General features: G+C 41.2%; 1 protein-coding gene across 2 annotated transcripts; it reads left to right on the forward strand.

The window, feature by feature from the left end:
- The first annotated feature begins 788 nt into the window (after positions 1 to 788).
- Positions 789 to 15363, forward strand: LOC110520048 (polypeptide N-acetylgalactosaminyltransferase 5). 2 transcript variants are annotated; one of them, XM_021597027.2, is made up of 11 exons: positions 791 to 2201; positions 2298 to 2496; positions 2639 to 2805; positions 3150 to 3269; positions 3431 to 3566; positions 8430 to 8549; positions 10817 to 10934; positions 11188 to 11517; positions 12059 to 12139; positions 13705 to 13857; positions 14235 to 15363. In XM_021597027.2, the coding sequence occupies exons 1-11, from the start codon at positions 1352 to 1354 to the stop codon at positions 14373 to 14375; spliced, it is 2415 nt and encodes an 804-aa protein (XP_021452702.2). In that variant the 5' UTR covers positions 791 to 1351; the 3' UTR covers positions 14376 to 15363. The 2 variants fall into 2 exon arrangements, with proteins under 2 accessions (XP_021452701.2, XP_021452702.2); XM_021597026.2 differs by having other exon boundaries at positions 789 to 2496.
- Positions 15364 to 20190: the final 4827 nt, after the last annotated feature.

Below are 20190 nucleotides of genomic sequence, written 5' to 3' on the forward strand. Positions count from 1 at the left end.
TGTAGATTTATTCACCTTAAACCAAAAAGCTGATCTATCCATTCAATAAGCGCTGCATGTTTGTGGGTGCCACAATAGATAAATGATAATGAATACATGAATAACTTGTCCAATGAATAGGATATATAAACTGACACATGCATTGTGAGGCTTCAGGGCTTTCCTGAGGCCAATCATTTAGCCAAGCCACTAATGAAAGCCCATGTACTGTGGCTAAGGGCAGCCACCAGGAGAGACAACACAACATCCACCCCGCCTGCCTGCCTCCCGCTCTCGCTCTCTCTAAGTGTTGGGGGGCACTTAATGGTCTGGATGGAGCCAACAGGGCTCCCAAGAGATGACTGCTGATGAAGTGAAAACCTGTTGTGTCCTCTCTTAATCACTGGCTAATGGCTATTGCAACACAGCTTTTATGACGCTCGTGTGTGTGTTTATGTGTGTATGTGTGTGTGTGTGTGTGTGTGTGTGTGTGTGTGTGTGTGTGTGTGTGAGTGAGTGGGTGAGTGAGTGAGTCACTGAGTTACTTAAATTGTGAATGTACGCATTGCAGACACCAAAGTAAGCGACACACCTGTACTGGTTACACCGGTTATGCTTGATTTACCCTATTATCACCATATTGACACGTCACACTTTGCTATAATTTCAAAGTTAAAAAAACGGATGTGCAAAGGTCCATTACTGACCCCAAAAAACTGTCGGGGGAAAGAAAAAAAGAAAAAAAAATCTGTTTTTGTTCAGGCCTACACTCACTGTGCGACGCATCATGCCTTATTTTGTTTACATTAGACAGGCCACATCCACTTTCACGCCACCTTCGACGTACCCTAAAACGGTTTGCATAAAATGAAGCTGTCTATCCAGTCACTGTGTGTGCTCTCAACGTTGAAATATGTCGTTGATGGGCGCTACCTCCACGACAGAACAAGGCGCAAATGTGTCAAAGAACTCAAATGGATGTTGTGGTTTTGCATTCTCCTCAAGGGAATATGATATTTTCCTTTCTCATTCAAAGACATTAGGTGAGGGCAAGTAAGTGAACAACAAATTGCAAGATAATTGCCTGTGTACTTCCATAATAGTGGGCAGCGCATGATACACATTGTACCGTTCAGGGAAGTAAATGGGCAACGCGGAGGTAAGTTTTATTGATACATTGTTGCGTTTCGCTACAAAATTCACAATAGTTCAACAAACCGTTGTTTGGCCAAAACCGCGTGGAATGCCACGCAGGCAATAGCCTACTAAAACTACCCCAAAGTAAAGAGAAGTTGAACGGGGAGGGGGAGAAGTATGACTCGTGCATGCATTAATAAGATACTGTGACCTAGTATATCCAGACGTACTAAAAATGAAGACTGTAAGGAAATACTTTAGGGGTAGTGGGAGGGCACTTGCATTTGTTTTCATTGCATCTGTCATTTGGCTACTGTTTGATATGGTAGCACTTCGCCTGTCAATGAATGATGTTAACAGCCAACTTCTGAAAGAAAGCGTAGTGAAGGAAAGGCTGACTGTCACACCGCAGGCCACGGAGCGTACACAGTTAGACTTAGACCTGGACGAGGCAGGTACTAAAGGTCCACTCCAGAATGAAAAGAAAGTCCATGAAGTGGGCAGAAAGCGAGGACCTGCTGCCAAAAAGGACCCGCAGTTGAAGGACAAAGTCAATTCACATGAGCAACAAGGGGGGAATGCCCAACCAAAGTCAGAACAAGGAAATTATGTCATTTTTAAGCCTAACCAAATCGAAACAGTGAATCATGTCACAGGACAGTTGAGTGTGCCTTTGAATACGAAAACGCCCGTCAAAGATCCTTTGCCTGTCAAAGACCTGTCAAAAAAGGCAATGGACTTGATGCTAAATGTGGTGAAGTCCGAGGATAAGAATGTAGCGGTGCTTTCGAACTTCACCAAAGTGCCACCTGGTGTTCAAGAAGGAAAACATGTGGAAACATTGACCTCAAAAAAGACAGAGAAAGCAGAGAAAAATATAGGCCTAATGCAAAAAGCCAAAGCAAAAATGGACCAAAAGAAGAATGAGAGAGTCCGAGATCCACTGGAGCCTGGCATACAAGAAAGTTTTATAAAATACAAAGTTGCCGTGGACCACACAGTTAAATCTGTCAAAAAGGATGTACTGAAAGGAAAGGAGGTGGTCGTCAATATTAAGGACAAACGGATCAATGCCGTTGATAAAGGTAAGCCGTATGTCTTAAAGGAGACCGTACTTCCTAGAGCAAAGTTTAAACGTCAACCAGGAGTTCCCACAAACTCCACAGACGTTCGAAACACAGGCGTTCACAAAGTGCTGGCATTAGACATGACCGAAGCCCCCAGAGATGCCGACGCAATTGGGCAATTTGGGAAAGCAGCCATGGTGCCCAGTGACAAAGAGCAGGAGGTGAGGAACCGGTGGAATGAAGGCCATTTCAACGTGTACCTGAGTGACCAGATCCCTGTGGACCGAGCCATCCCAGACACCAGACCGCATACGTGAGTCACACTCTGGCCTTGACCACATCATGCATACTCACGTATTCCCACACTTGTATTCCTCATACAGACACCCATATAGTGATATAGTACAGTTAGCATTAGGTAACCTCTCTTGTTACTGTGTTGTGTTGTTCTCCAGGTGTTCTGAGAGTGTGGTCCATGATGACTTGCCCACCACCAGTGTGATCTTCTGCTTTGTGGATGAGGTATGGTCCACTTTGCTCCGGTCCGTCCACAGTGTCCTCAATCGCTCTCCACCACACCTTCTCAAAGAGATCATCCTGGTGGATGACTTTAGTTCCAAAGGTAAGAGGGAGGAGGAGCTTTCCTGGTAAACAGTAGAGGATGGGTTCAGAGTTTTTCCCTGCCGTCTGTTGTGTCCAGGGAAATTCTGGGCCCAACTGAAGACAATTTCATGACTCTAGGACCAAGAAAATGTGTTCAACCTAGCTACTGAAGTTTTGTAAATGTATATTCTTAATTGTAGAATATGGCATTTTTTTTGCAATATACTGTAAAGTTACAGATTTGGAGATCTTCAGACAGCAACGATAGCTTTATAAATAGGGCCTGGAGTTTTTCTTGGGCAGGTCACATAGTCAGACTGAACTCGGTGCCCTAACCACACTCGCTCTCATCTACTCTTTCAGAATATCTCAAGAACCACCTGGATGTGTACATGTCCCAGTTTCCCAAAGTGCGGATCGTACGTCTGAAGGAGAGGCAGGGCCTGATCCGAGCTAGGCTGGCAGGAGCCGCCATTGCCAAAGGTAACCAACCACATCCTGCTATATCGTATGACCACTCTCGCTTACATTGTATGCTGTTTAAACTAAATATTCAATGCAAAGAAATCTCAGTCTTGTCCTCCCGTACATGAGGCAGTCAAGGGTTTGTTTGTCTTCAGTGGTTTGTTTGCATTTCCCTTCAGGTGATGTTTTGACTTTTCTTGACTCGCATATTGAATGCAACGTGGGCTGGTTGGAACCTCTGCTGGAGAGAGTGTACATAGACAGGAGGAAAGTGGCCTGCCCAGTCATTGACGTCATCAGTGACAAGGACATGAGGTAATGTATCATTACCATAATACTAAATGCTTGTGTCTCAAATGGCACATTTCCTGTATACTGTCCATTTGGAAAGTATTCAGACCCATTTGACTTTATATAGACAGGTGTGTGTGCCTTTCCAAATCATGTCCAATCAATTGAATATACCACAGGTGGACTTCAATCAAGTTGTAGAAACATCTCAAGGATGATCAATGGAAACGAGATACACCTGAGCTCATTTTTGAGTCTCTCAGAAACGGGTCTGAATACTTACACTACCGGTCAAAAGTGCTAGAACACCCACTCATTCAAGGGTTTTTATTAAATTTGTATTATTTTCTCAATTGTAGAATAATAGTGAAGACATCAAAACTATGAAATAACACAGGGAATCATGTAGTAACCCAGAAGGTGTTAAACAAATCAAAATATATTTTATATAGCCACCCTTTGGCTTGAGAAGTGTTATTTCAAACTTTTGATTTCTTCACTATTAATCTACAATGTAGAAAATAGTAAAAATAAAGAAAAACCCTTGAATGAATAGGTGTTCTAAAACATGTGACCGGTACTGTATGTAGATAAGGTATATCTGTTATTTATTTTGTATAAATTTGCACTATGGGCCCAGGTCAAAAGTAGTGCATTATGTAAGGACTAGGATACCATTTGGTGCGCCCCTTATTAGAGCTGGGCTATATGGAAAAAAAATCCATATCACAATACAAGTGGGGCAAAGTCATTATGCAAGGACTGTGGGACCAAATACTAAACTCTGACTACTTTAATACACTAAGTGATTTTATCATATACAGTGGGGCAAAAAAGTATTTAGTCAGCCACCAATTGTGCAAGTTCTCCCACTTAAAAAGATGAGAGGCCTGTAATTTTCATCATAGGTACACTTCAACTATGACAGACAAAATGAGGAGAAAAAAAAATCAGAAAATCACATTGTAGGATTTTTTAAATTCATTTATTTTCAAATTATGGTGGAAAATAAGTATTTGGTCACCTACAAACAAGCAAGATTTCTGGCTCTCACAGACCTGTAACTTCTTCTTTAAGAGGCTCCTCTGTCCTCCACTCGTTACCTGTATTAATGGTACCTGTTTGAACTTGTTATCAGTATAAAAGACACCTGTCCACAACCTCAAACAGTCACACTCCAAACTCCACTATGGCCAAGACCAAAGAGCTGTCAAATGACACCAGAAACAAAATTGTAGACCTGCACCAGGCTGGGAAGACTGAATCTGCAATAGGTAAGCAGCTTGGTTTGAAGAAATCAACTGTGGGACAATTATTAGGAAATGGAAGACATACAAGACCACTGATAATCTCCCTCGATCTGGGGCTCCACGCAAGATCTCACCCCGTGGGGTCAAAATGATCACAAGAACGGTGAGCAAAAATCCCAGAACCACACGGGGGGACCTAGTGAATGACCTGCAGAGAGCTGGGACCAAAGTAACAAAGCCTACCATCAGTAACACACTACGCCGCCAGGGACTCAAATCCTGCAGTGCCAGATGTGTCCCCCTGCTTAAGCCAGTACATGTCCAGGCCCGTCTGAAGTTTGCTAGAGAATATTTGGATGATCCAGTAGAATATTGGGAGAATGTCATATGGTCCGATGAAACCAGAATATAACTTTTTGGTAAAACCCAACTCGTTGTGTTTGGAGGACAAAGAATGCTGAGTTGCATCTAAAGAACACCATACCTACTGTGAAGCATGGGGGTGGAAACAGCATGCTTTGGGGCTGTTTTTCTGCAAAGGGACCAGGATGACTGATCCGTGTAGAGGAATGAATGAATGGGGCCATGTATCGTGAGATTTTGAGTGAAAATCTCCTTCCATCAGCAAGGGCATTGAAGATGAAACGTGGCTGGGTCTTTCATCATGACAATGATCCCAAACACACCGCCCGGGCAACGAAGGAGTGGCTTCGTAAGAAGCATTTCAAGGTCCTGGAGTGGCCTAGCCAGTCTCAAGATCTCAACCCCATAGAAAACCTTTGGAGGGAGTTGAAAATCCACGTTGCCCAGCAACAGCCCCAAAACATCACTGCTCTAGAGGAGATCTGCATGGAGGAATGGGCCAAAATACCAGCAACAGTGTGTGAAAACCTTGTGAAGACTTACAGAAAACATTTGACCTCTGTCATTGCCAACAAAGGGTATATAACAAAGTATTGAGAAACTTTTGTTATTGACCAAATACAGTGCCTTGCGAAAGTATTCGGCCCCCTTGAACTTTGCGACCTTTTGCCACATTTCAGGCTTCAAACATAAAGATATAAAACTGTATTTTTTTGTGAAGAATCAACAACAAGTGGGACACAATCATGAAGTGGAACGACATTTATTGGATATTTCAAACTTTTTTAACAAATCAAAAACGGAAAAATTGGGCGTGCAAAATTATTCAGCCCCCTTAAGTTAATACTTTGTAGCGCCACCTTTTGCTGCGATTACAGCTGTAAGTCGCTTGGGGTAAGTCGCTTGGGGTATGTCTATCAGTTTTGCACGTTGAGAGACTGAATTTTTTCCCATTCCTCCTTGCAAAACAGCTCGAGCTCAGTGAGGTTGGATGGAGAGCATTTGTGAACAGCAGTTTTCAGTTCTTTCCACAGATTCTCGATTGGATTCAGGTCTGGACTTTGACTTGGCCATTCTAACACCTGGATATGTTTATTTTTGAACCATTCCATTGTAGATTTTGCTTTATGTTTTGGATCATTGTCTTGTTGGAAGACAAATCTCCGTCCCAGTCTCAGGTCTTTTGCAGACTCCATCAGGTTTTCTTCCAGAATGGTCCTGTATTTGGCTCCATCCATCTTCCCATCAATTTTAACCATCTTCCCTGTCCCTGCTGAAGAAAAGCAGGCCCAAACCATGATGCTGCCACCACCATGTTTGACAGTGGGGCTGGTGTGTTCAAGGTGATGAGCTGTGTTGCTTTTACGCCAAACATAACGTCTTGCATTGTTGCCAAAAAGTTCAATTTTGGTTTCATCTGACCAGAGCACCTTCTTCCACATGTTTGGTGTGTCTCCCAGGTGGCTTGTGGCAAACTTTAAACAACACTTTTTATGGATATCTTTAAGAAATGGCTTTCTTCTTGCCACTCTTCCATAAAGGCCAGATTTGTGCAATATACGACTGATTGTTGTCCTATGGACAGAGTCTCCCACCTCAGCTGTAGATCTCTGCAGTTCATCCAGAGTGATCATGGGCCTCTTGGCTGCATCTCTGATCAGTCTTCTCCTTGTATGAGGTGAAAGTTTAGAGGGACGGCCAGGTCTTGGTAGATTTGCAGTGGTCTGATACTCCTTCCATTTCAATATTATCGCTTGCACAGTGCTCCTTGGGATGTTTAAAGCTTGGGAAATCTGTTTGTATCCAAATCTGGCTTTAAACTTCTTCACAACAGTATCTCGGACCTGCCTGGTGTGTTCCTTGTTCTTCATGATGCTCTCTGCGCTTTTAACGGACCTCTGAGACTATCACAGTGCAGGTGCATTTATACGGAGACTTGATTACACACAGGTGGATTGTATTTATCATCATTAGTCATTTAGGTCAACATTGGATTATTCAGAGATCCTCACTGAACTTCTGGAGAGAGTTTGCTGCACTGAAAGTAAAGGGGCTGAATAATTTTGCACGCCCAATTTTTCAGTTTTTGATTTGTTAAAAAAGTTTGAAATATCCAATAAATGTCATTCCACTTCATGATTGTGTCCCACTTGTTGATTCTTCACAAAAAAAATACAGTTTTATATCTTTATGTTTGAAGCCTGAAATGTGGCAAAAGTTCGCAAAGTTCAAGGGGGCCGAATACTTTCGCAAGGCACTGTACTTATTTTCCACCATAATTTGCAAATAAATTCATAAAAAATCCTACAATGTAATTTTCTGGGTTTTTTTTTTTCTTTCTCATTTTGTCTGTCATAGTTGAAGTGTACCTATGATAAAAATACAGGCCTCTCATCTTTTTAAGTGGGAGAACTTGCACAATTGGTGACTGACTGAATACTTTTTTGCCCCACTGTAAATTGACTGAATTATCACGATGAATTGAACAATAAATATCAAACAATGTGCATCAGTTGCTTTTTTTATTTATTTTTTTATTTTAAAAAAATTATTACATTACACTTAAAACTAATACTACTTTAGAAGTTTGTAGCTATCAATTGTCCTGTTAGCAATCTCCCATATTAGCGTACTTATTTCATTTCAAACTTCACATTTCTCTAGTGTAGGCTACTTTATCGGAATTATCAGTAACATTTTCTCAAGAAGTGATTATTTAGATCGGTGTTACATTTTGGTTTATTGCCCCAGCTCTAATTTCAGAGTTATTATTCAACCTTATTGTCTAGGCGTTAGACCCCCAAATTTGGTCTGTCAGTATCATCTGGGGGCACAATGTCTCTTTATTTACCTAGACTGGGCCGTTCTGGCTCGGACACTGCTTACTTATCTGTCTATGTCCCTAGAGTTGCAAAATGTGTGATAACATTGCAGCAATGGAAGCTTTGTGTGTTACCTACAAATCCTACATCATTAGAAATATTACATTCACAGCTATCCATCTGATACATTTTCTGAATATTTGAGTCAACGGCCTTCTGACTTCTAGGGTTCATGTTGGACTTACCTGTATACATTGCTGTGAAAAGTAACCCAGACGACCAGAATTGTATCAACTTATTTTTATCCAGCCAGGTTTGATGCAACATCCTGTTTACTGGATGTTGTTGATATATGTGATTTGTCGGCGCTATCTTGAGTTTCGTGCATTTCATTCCCTCACGCATTGTTAATCCAGTAATGTAATATTTGTTTAATGATATTCTGTTTACAGCTATGCGTTGGTTGACAACTTCCAAAGAGGGGTGTTCAAATGGCCCTTGGTGTTTTGGTGGCGCAGGTTATCAGAGGACGTCATTAAGAAGAATCACATGAAGGCTTCAGATCCCATCAGGTAGTTCTGGATTTCATTTACGTCCCTCATTACTGTATGTTTACAAACACAGCAAATTGGCTAGTGTTTATTTTTCCTTCAGTGTAGCATTTCTAGTGTTGATTCAGGGTGTTAAATTAACTCTAAGAGTGAGAATTACACATCACTCTGCAAGCCAGCATAATGAGATTTGCTGGCCTGTAAAGCAGGAGGTTCCTAACACCACTGTTAGGGTAAAACGTGGCTTTCAAAGTAAGTAATTCCCACTGGGCACCTACTGGTGGAAACAACATTGATTCAACGTCATTTCAATGAAACTACGTTGAACCAACATGGAATTGAAGTTGAATTGACGTCTACGCCCAGTGGGTTATGATATATGTAATGTATTGTCATAAACAGTTGCATGATAACATAGGAGGAACGATAGGAATTCACTTGGTGAAGTCCACAGGATTGAAAATTGGCTAATTAAAAAATTCTGAATTTATTGGTCACATACGCAGATATGTTTCTAGCTCCAACAGTGCTCCCTCTTCCTCCCTTTATCTTTCACCCCCTCCACTTCCCTCTAACTCACCAAGTTACTCTCACTTTAACTAAACTAGACAGGGCTTTCACTCTTGTGCCTAATAGGTACACAAGAATACGCACAACAATCAATATCAGCATTTGTGAGTTTGATTACAGGCTCAAAATGTCCAGAAACAAAGACCTCTCTTCTGAAACCTGTCAGTCTATTCTTGTTCTGAGAAATGAAGGCTATTCCATGTGAGAAATTGCCAAGAAACTGAGGATCTCGTACAACGCTGTGTACTACTCCATTCACAGAACAAGAGCAATCTGGCTCTAACCAGAATAGAAAGAGATGTGGGAGGCCCCGGTGCACAACTGAGCAAGAGAACATGTACATTAGAGTGACTCGTTTGAGAAACAGACGCCTCAAGTCCTTAACTGGCAGCTTCATTAAATGGTACCCGCAAACATCCGTCTCATCGTCAACAGTGAAGAGGCGACTCCGGGATGCTGGCCTTCTTGGCAGAGTTCCAGTGTCTGTTCTTTTGCCCATCTTAATCTTTTATTTTTATTGGCCAGTCTGAGTTATGGCTTGTTCTTTGAAACTCTGCAAACTTAACATTGTCACTAACCAGGTTTCCATCCAAACTTTTTATGTGTGTAAAGTGCATGATGGATAAACTAATGTCATGCCAGGCCTGATGGAAACAACATCTTTGGGTAAATTTTCCAAATGTTGAAAAAACTAAATACGCTAGACAAGGTGGGCTCTCTATGTATTTGTAAAATGAATGATGAGAGATGTCGGTGGAAACGCTTTTATGTGCAAATATTGTTATAATAACCATAATATTGAAGTAAACATGGAGTCATGTGATGACAATGTTGTGTGGTCCTCCCACTATGACTCATTGGAAAAGAATGCAATTTATTTAACTACAGATTAACTTCACAGTGCAAGGTGATGAGCTTGATGCTCCTTTCCAATAAATATTGAGGGTGTTATTGTGGTGACATGATGATCAATGCTTGGCTGCCATTTGACTAATAAATTTAATCTGGCTCTTTTGTCCATAATAATCTCTCTCGTGCGCTATACGTGCTCTCTAGCCAACCATATATATATATATATATATTTTTTTTTTAAATTTGGTACATGGGAATTCTAACCGCAAGAGGTATTTTTTTATGTGCACGCCATCACGCACAGCCTTTATCTGCAAGTCAATTTGATGGAAACGCATCTCTGGTGGGAAAATGTGCATATTGTTTTTATGCAATTTTTTTGGAATATTTGCATGAAACTTAGCTAGTGTTGATTTAACACTGGAGAATTTGTTGTGTAGTAACAGTTGCGGATTAGTTCAAGTACATAAGTATTGGGGCCCTCTTCCAATACTTTGGAAATTCATCCTTCGTTCCTTGTTTCCTTCAGTTAATCATCGATCTATACACGATTGGATAGGTCAATGCTAGTTTACGCCAACCTATTACTTTCACCAATCCAACCAGTTGAGATCAGTGACTACTTCAAGGAAAGGAGGAAGGAAGGATGCAGGATGGAAGTATTCCAACAGGGCCAAGTTCTGACTCATCCAAATTACTCTTAAGTTAATAAGACCAAGGAGGAATGTTGTGTTTTGAGAGAAACTGAGTTATACAATCTCCAGGACATCTCAACAGAAAACATTTCGCAGCTAAACAAATGGTACTTATTGCATAAGTTCAGGTTAGTCCCTCCCTTCTATATGACTGTGTACTTTGTTTCTCAGGTGTCCCATCATGGCAGGAGGACTTTTCTCCATTGATAAGAAGTACTTCTATGAACTGGGCTCTTATGATCCTGGCTTGGATGTATGGGGTGGAGAGAACATGGAGATCTCTTTTAAGGTCAGTGACTAATTTCTTCTGTTTTTAAAAAAAAAATGTATTAGAGATTGAACTATTTGCAGGTTTGTTATTCTTCAACCTGTTCCAGGATTACACACTTAACTCAGCTCATGATCAAGGCCGCCTCTTAAATGGCACCCTATACCCTATGTAGTAGTGCACTACATTTGACCAGTGCCCGATGAGCAATAGGGTGCCGCGTGGGACTTCAATCAAATGTTCTGATCACATCCTACTTGTGTTGTTTTTGCAGATTTGGATGTGTGGAGGTGAGATCGAGATCATCCCATGTTCCAGAGTGGGCCACATTTTCCGAGGCGCCAACCCATACAAGTTCCCCAAGGACAGGCAGAAGACGGTCGAGCGTAACCTGGCCAGGGTGGCAGAGGTGTGGCTGGATGAGTACAAGGACCTGTTCTACGGCCATGGATACTACCATCTGCTGGATAGGAGTGTCATCGACATCGGCAACCTCACAGACCAGATCGAGCTCCGGAAGAAGCTCAAATGCAAGAGCTTCAAGTGGTACCTGGATAATGTGTACCCAGACATGGCTGCTCCATTGGTCAAAGCTGAGGGGCTAGTAGGTGTACTTTTTTATTATAAAAATAATTGATTTGATATTTATAGCACTTTTCCAGATGCTCAAAACCCTTATGCAGTTTATTCCTTGTGGTTTATAACTTTATTTGAAATGCTTAAAATCATTGTCTCTACTGAACTAATAGGAATCCAGTTTTTGCTTTTAGGCTGTTTATCTTAGAATATATTGCAATTGGTGCTCTTTGTCTGGCAAACAATTGTTATTCTTAGTTTATTTTTCCGTTAACTTATCCCGCCTCTCGATGCTGATAGACAATTGTACTTTTTTTTATGAGCGGGGGATGTTTACTTGTCTGCTCTCAATGCCTCTGCAACACAGAGATGCCAATTGTCCTCTTATGTGAACAAAAAGTGACTGGATTGTGACAGTTGTCTGTCAGGATCTGTTGAAGGCGCAGAATGGAAAGAAATGAGAAGCTTTTCTACTGTCAATAGTGCAGTGACAATGCCTACGTAAACTACTGCTATGACTGCTCAACGCATTGACATGAAATTTTATACCTGTGATCCTCCTTTGCTAGGTTTTCAATCGTGGAGTAAGAAAATGCCTCGCTCTGCAGAAAGGCTCCCTTGCCTTTGAGATATGTGATCTCAGCAAGCTGGTAAATACTCCTAAATTCCCTATTTGAAATGAACAGCTGTCTTATGACTATAACCCACTATGGAATCCTTGTTGAGTTCAACACACACCGAACCGCACTTGAAAACCCCATAGTTATCATGAAGCCCAATTATACAGTACCAATCAAAAGTTTGGACACACCAACTCATTCAAGGGTTTTTCTTTATTTTTACTGTTTTCTACATTGTAGAATAATAGTGAACACATGGAATCATATAGTATCCAAAACAGTGTTAAACAAACACAAATATATTTTACATTCAAAGTAGCCACCATTTGCCCTGACAGCTTTGCACACTCTTGACATTCTCTCAACCAGCTTCATGAGGTAGTCACCTGGAATGCATTTCAATTAACGGGTGTGCCTTGTTAATTTGTGGAATTTGTTTCCTAAATGTGTTTGAGCCAATCAGTTGTGTTGTGACAAGGTAGTGGTGGTATACAGAAGATAGACCTATTTGGTAAAATACCAATTCCATATTGTGGCAAGGACAGCTTAAATAAGAAAAGAGAAACGACAGTCCATCATTACTTCAAGACATGAAGGTCAGTCAATCTGGGGAAATTTCAAGAAATTTTAAGGTTTCTTCAAGTGCAATCACAAACACCATCAAGCGTTGTGATGAAACTGGCTCTCATGAGGACCGCCACAGGAAAGGAAGACCCAGAGTTACCTCTGCTGCAGAAGATAAGTTCATTAGTTACCAGGTTCAGAAACTGCAGCCAAAATAAATGCTTCACTAAGTTTAAGTAACAGACACATCTCAACATCAATTGTTCAGAGAATAATCAGGCCTTCATGGTCGAATTGCTGCAAAGAAACCACTACTAAAGGACACCAATAAGAAGAAGAGTCTTGCTTTGGCCAAGATACTCAAGCAATGGACATTAGACCAGTAGAAATCTGTCCTTTGGTCTGATAGTCCAAATTTGAGATTTTTGCTTCCAACCGCCGTGTCTTTGCGAGATGCAGAGTAGGTGAACGGTAGGCTGTGTAAGGGCTATTTGACCAAGAAGGAGAGTGATGGAGTGCTGCATCAGATGACCTGGCCTCCACAATCACGCGACCTCAACCCAATTGAGATGGTTTGGGATGAGTTGGACCGCAGTGAAGGAAAAGCAGCCAGCAATTGCTCAGCATATGTGGGATCTCCTTCAAGACTGTTGGAAAAACATTCCTCCTGAAGCTGGTTGAGAGAATGCCAAGAGTGTGCAAAGCTGTCAAGGCAAAGGGTGACTACTTTGCAGAATCTGAAATCTAAAATATATTTGGATTTGTTTAACATTTTCGGTTACTACATGATTCCTCATGTTTCATAGTTTTGATGTCTTCGCTATTCAACAATGTAAAAAATAAAGAAAAACCCTTGAATGTGTAGGTGTCTTCAAACTTTTGACTGATACTGTATGTCTGGCATCCCAAATTGCACCATATTCCCTAGATATTGCACTACCCTATTGGTCTCGGTCAAAAGCAGTGCACTATATAGGTAATGGTGCCATTTGGGACACACCTTAACTATCCCCTCTGTCCCTAAACCTCAGAATCAGCACTTCAATTACACCTGGATGAGGCACGTTCGCCAGAAAGATGTCTGTCTCACTGCTCAGGACAAAGGTAGCAGCCTGGCTATGCAGCCGTGTGACAACACCAAGCCACAGCTACGCTGGCTCCACAAGGCCTCCAACTCTGCTCTGGTAGGTTCGCTTTACAGTGGGCCTTTACCTCCTCTACTAGAGTTCTCTGGATATCGATTTTTGTGACAAATATTTGTTATTCTTATGCCAAGCTACTGTCAGCAACTAGCATACAGAAGATGTACAGTGTGCTTTAAGGTTGGAGTGAAGAGGAAATTCAGCAACTCTTGGAGGATAGTGGATGTTGATTTTAAATTGCTTCTTTATTGTTAAAACCATCGCATTTTTGGTCCTTAGCCTCGTCAGGGTTTGCACCTCAATTCACAACACCTTGGTTGGAGAGCGAGGTAGCAGCAGTGCTCCTTTGCTGATTGAAAGTTAACATTATGTACATCCTGGTGCTTACTGTACTATTGCCCTGTGTCGTCTTTGTTCAGGTGGAGCACCTCGTTATGGAGCTTGCTTCCCAGCGTTTGTGTCTTGAGGCTGGGGCTCTGGGTGACCGCATGCAGCTGAAGAGGTGTGAGCCTACCAGTCCCTACCAGAAGTGGCAGTTCACACACTACCGCGCTGAATGACGGGAGTACAGGGCTACAGCACTATTCATGCATTAGTGATCAACACTCCGGTACTTGACTGTGCTGTGTGTGTGTGTGTGTGTTTGTGTGTGTGTGTGTTTTGGATTTGGTCTGTTGCAATAGGAATACGCATGGTGTTGGTTTGAGGGTGGTGTTGGGATGTGCAATGTTTTCTTAAAAAAAAAATATTTTTATATCATGATCAACTTTTGAATGACTTATGAGGCCCCGGAAATGATTTGAAAGGGCAGCTATTAGACAATGTAATCACAGTGTTTTTGGATGCATTGTTTACTGGAGTTGCACTTTTTATTGAGCTCTTTGGTTTTACACTGTATGTTCATCAGCTTTGCAAAAACAAATGTTCTCTAAAGAGCCGTGGCATATCGACTATTTTTCTACAGATGTTCTCTATATTGTCGCTCTCGGTTTGACCACACAATTGACCATATTTCCTACTGTTTCAGTGCCAAATGGCTGGATATATTATGCCACTTTTCCATGATTCATGTAAATACATATTTTCTGTCCTTGTACCATTTTCACTGTTTGAAATACCATTTTATGTACAAATTGATGAGCCTGTGTAGACATTACATATCACAGATAGCTTTGCTAAAGACTTTTTTTTTTTTAATGAGATTAAAAATAATTGCATTTGCATGCATGCATGTGAGGTTATGACTCAGCTCTGGGTTGACGTTTCCCCTAAGGTACCGATCTAGGTTCAACTTCCCTTCCCCCAATCCTGAACCACCAACGATTAGTGGGGGGAAATGCAAAACTGACCCAAGATCAGTGTCTACGGGCCACTTCACCCTACACCGAATGTCTCACTTAGGATAATAAGAGCTGCTTCTTTATTACTATATGGGAATAGGTTTAGTACATACTGTATGTATATTTCTCTAACACTAGAGGGGACTGTTGTTGAAGGAATATCATTTTTTTCTCCTTTTCTGAATAGATATTAAAAATGATCATTTAACGTGGGTTTCTTTTTCCAATTTTTTTGCAACAAATATTTCACGAGAACCTATAGGCCTACACTTTCTCACTGTTCTTATGGAAATATTACGGCATGGAAAGGTATGGCTGTTACAGAGAGCTTTAGGGGTTAACTTTAGTAGTTGGATCTTATGGCCTAACGGGAACTATATACATTTAAATAGCAGGACTTCTTGGGTTGATCACCTTAAAATAAAATAAAAAATTGCGGTGGGTTTTAAGATGCTTACATTCATACTTCCAGTGCTTACCAAACTAAATTGAAATCTATACAGGCCAGATTCCTTGGGAAAGTATTCAGACAGCTTGACTTTTTCCGCATTTTGTTACGTTACAATTACCCCATAATGACAAAGCAAAAACAGGTTTTTAGAAATGTTTGCACATTTTTCTTTAAACACCTTATTTCCAAACTTATTCAGACCCTTTGCTATGAGACTTGAAATTAAGCTACGGTGTTTTCTTGATGTTTCTACAACTTGATTGGAGTCCACCTGTGGTAAAGTCAATTGATTGGACATGATTTGGAAAGGCACACACCTGTCTATATAAGGTCCCACAAAAACCAAGCCATGAGGTCGAAGAAATTATCGGTAGACCTCCAAGACAGGATTGTGTCTGGGGAAGGGTACCAAAATATTTATGCAGCATTGAAGGTCCCCAAGAACACAGTGGCCTTCATAAATGGAAGACGTTTGGAACCAACCAGACTCTTCCTAGAGCTGGCTGCCCGGCCAAACTGAGCAATCGGGAGAGAAGGGCCTTGGTCAGGGAGGTAACCAAAAACCCGATGGTCACTGACAGAGCTCCAGAGTTCCTCTGTGGAGATGGTTGTCCTTCTGGAATTTTCTCCCATCTCTGAAGCACTCCACCAATCAGGCCTTTATGGTAGAGTGGCCAGACAGGAAGCCACTCACTTCCAACAGGACAATGACCCTAAGCACACAGCCAAGACAACGCAGGAGTGGCTTCGGGACAAGTCTTTGAATGTCCTTGAGTGGCTCAGCCAGAGTCCGGACTTGAACCTGATCGAACATCTCTGGAGAGACCTGAAAATAGCTGTGCAGCGACGCGCCCCACCCAACCTGACAGAGCTTGAGAGGATCTGCAGAGAAGAATGGGATAAACTTCCCAAATACAGGTGTGCCAAGCCTGTAGCGTCATACCCAATAAGACTCCAGGCTGTAATTGCTGCCAAAGGTGCTTCAACAAAGTACTGAGTGAAGGGTCTGAATACTTATGTAAATGTCATATTTTAGGTTTTTATTTTTAATAAATTAGCAAATATTTCTAAAAACCTGTTTTTTCTTTATCACTATGGGTTATTGTGTGAAGATTCATGAGTGAAAAAAAAATGGTAATACATTTTTGAATAAGACTATAACGTAACAAAATGTGGAAAAGGCCAAGGGGTCTGAATACTTTTCCGAAGGCACTGTAAATCTGCTAGTAGGATTACTATGTCCCCAAGCCTCTTAATTTTTTTGATCTACTAATCAAATACCTGCCTTACATAATTACGTTTCCCACTGTTATTTTCAATTGAAGTAACTTAATTCTGGGGATTATATTATTACAATACTTCTGTGCATATTGAGCTCTTATCAGTAGTCATTCCAAGTCGGTGGGAACTTAAGACTTTTTACATGTCGAACATTCATTTGGCTTGAGTAAGGACATAGCATTACAGTAAAACGTCAACATTTGAGATATAATACACAGTCTTTTAAGATTGTGTATTAGACAGATTAACAACCCCCTAACAATAGGTGATCGTTATGCCAGTTTGCATAGTGACTGGTTTAGCATGCCCCTCAGTCCACATCTAGCTCCTTGTAGTTGAAGTAAAGCTGCAGTGTAGCCTACTTCAAGGAAACAGACATCAATAGAATGTTCTAGATTCTTCATCATGGACTCAAAACTCGTCAATCTTTTGGCGAGTGTTACCTTTTGCGTGTCTTCCTGTAGGAGACAATGCTATATTTGGAGCTGATGTTGTGGTTGGAGAATTTCTTCTGAGGGGTTCGGCCAGACTTCTGTTCTCATGAAGACTGGGAACTGTTACCTTGACAGGCCAGGGAATCTTGGGAACCTTTGTCTGTCCTCCACCTCATCCCGACTCTCACTGTTGGGCTGTTGGACATTCCCCTCCACCCCATCCACTTCCAGGCCAATTGCGGTCGTCCATTCCAGTTGTCCAATGAAAACGCTCATTCTCGGTCCACGTTATCCTGTTTGATTGTAAGAGAGATTTACCATCTTGCATTTTAATCAAATGTGTGGCCAATAAATGCCTCTTTGTTTGTGTGGCTTGAACAAGTGAACTGATTGTAATGATTCTTCAGTTTAATCCCTCCTGAGTGACCACCTTCTCCCTGTGACATTCTGAGGCTAGATTGACATTCTACTGTAGATATAGTCAAAAAGCAGGGTAAGCTACAGAGAAGAGTTTATTCCTATAGAGGCCCCATCATCCATAGAGTGCACATGTTGCATGTTTAAAAGTCCAATGCAGCCATTTTTATCTCAAAGTCAAATAGTTTCTGGGTAACAATGAAGTACCGTAATGTAATAGTTTTCAATTCAATTTGTCCTAAAAAAAGAAAATAAATAGCATCTTAGAAAATAGCAATTTTGCTTGGACTGTCTGTGTGGTCTGAGTGGGAAGGGGAAAATGAGTTATCATTGGCAGAGAGGTTTGTAACTCCCTTCCTTATTGGTCTATTGTGACTCTCTCCCACCAAAATAGGTTCAGGCAGTCCTTTCAAACAGCTCTTACACTATAATGTTCACAGTATATCCCAATCTCAGAATGCAAAGAGTGTGCAAAGCTGTCATCAAGGCAAAGGGTAGCTACTTTGAAGAGTCTCAAATATAAAATATATTTAGATTTGTTAAACACTTTTTTGGTTACTACATGATTCCATGTGTTATTTCATAGTTTTGTTGTCTTCACTATTATTCTACAATGTAGAAAATAGTACAAATAAAGAAAAAACCTTGAATGAGTAGGTGTGTCCAAACTTCTGACTGGTACTGTGTATATATATATACAAACGAATGTGGACAACCCTTCTAATGAGTGAATTTGGCTATTTCAGCCAAACCTGTTGCTGACAGATTTTTCAAATCGAGCACACAGCCATGCAATCTGCATAGACAAACATTGACAGTAGAATGGCCTTACTGAAGAGCTCATTGACTCTCAAAATGTGGCACCGTCATAGGATGCCACCTTTCCAACAAGTCAGTTCGTCAAATTTCTGCCCTGCTCGAGCTACCCCGGTCAACTGTAAGTAACGTTATTGTGAAGTGGAAATATCTATTAGCAACAACGGCTCCACCATGAAGTAGTAAAAATGGTCTGTCTTCAGTTGCAACACTCATTACCTATTGTAGTTCCAAATTGTTTCTGGAAGCAACATCAGCACAAGAACTGTTTGTCATGAGCTTCATGAAATGGGTTTCCATGGCCGAGCAGCCGCACACAAACATAAGATCACCATGTGCAATGCCAAGCGTCGGCTGGAATTTTGTAAAGCTCGCTGACATTGGACTATGCAGCAGTGGAAATGTGTTCTGAGGTGATGAATCACGCTTCGTCATCTGGCAGTCCGAGGAACAAATCTGGGTTTGGGGGATGCCAGGAAAACACTACCTGCTCCAATGCATATCACTAACTGTAAAGTTTGGTGGAGGAGGAATAATGGTCTGGGGCTGTTTTTCCTTGTTTGGGCTAGGCCCTTAGTTCCAGTGAAGGAAAATCTTAATGCTACAGCATACAATGACATTCTAGAGAATTACGTCCTTACAACTTTGTGATATATAATAATAAATAGTATAAAATTTTAAAAAAAACTTAATGAAACAGTGCAAATCAGCTGTCAGCTCAACTGGTTTTAATACATCAATGGTAACATGATGGGAGACTAGTCAGGATCGAGGGAAAGATGAACAGAGCAATGTACAGAGAGATCCTTGATGAAAACCTCCTCCAGAGCACTCAGGACCCCAGACTGGAGCGAAGTTTCACCTTCCAACAGGACAATGAACCTAAGCACACAGCTCAGACAACCCAGGAGTGGCTTCGGGACAAGTCTCTGAATGTTCTAGAGTGGCCCAGCCAGAGCCCGAACTTGAACCCGATCAAACATCTCTGGAGAGACCTGAAAATAGCTGTGCAGCGACGCTCCCCATCCAACCTGACAGAGCTTGAGAGGATCTGCAGAGAAGAATGGGAGAAACGCCCGAAATACAGGTGTGCCAATCTTGTAGTGTCAAACCCAAGAAGACTTGAGGCTGTAATCGCTGCCAAAGGTGCTTCAACAAAGTACTGAGTAAAGGCTCTGAATACTTATGTAAATGTAATATATAAATGTGTAGTTTTTTGTTAATGTGCAAAGATTTTTAAAAAAATAACATTTTTGCTTTGTCATTAGAGGGTATTATGATGAGGGGGGAAAAAATTATTTAATCAATTTTAGAATAAGGCTGGAAAGTAACTAAATGTGGAAAAATTCACAGAATACTTTACAAATGCACTGTATATTGCTCCAGCCATTATCATGAGCCCGTCCTCCCCAATTTAGTTGCCACCAACATCCTGTGAGTGCAATGCTGTCTCTTGCTGCGGAGTCCCCAGTCTTGAGGTTCCAAGTCAAGTAAAAAAAAAATTCTATCCATTTGAGTCTCAAGTCAGACGTGGGTCAAAGTCATGTGACGTTTGTGCTGCCTATCCTTTAATTAAAGTTACGTTTATGCTACCTACCCTTTCATTCAAGTTACGTTTATGCTGCCTACCCTTTCA

The sequence above is a fragment of the Oncorhynchus mykiss genome, chromosome 3 (assembly GCF_013265735.2).
Source record: "Oncorhynchus mykiss isolate Arlee chromosome 3, USDA_OmykA_1.1, whole genome shotgun sequence".
In the NCBI taxonomy this organism is placed as follows: Eukaryota; Metazoa; Chordata; class Actinopteri; order Salmoniformes; family Salmonidae; genus Oncorhynchus; species Oncorhynchus mykiss.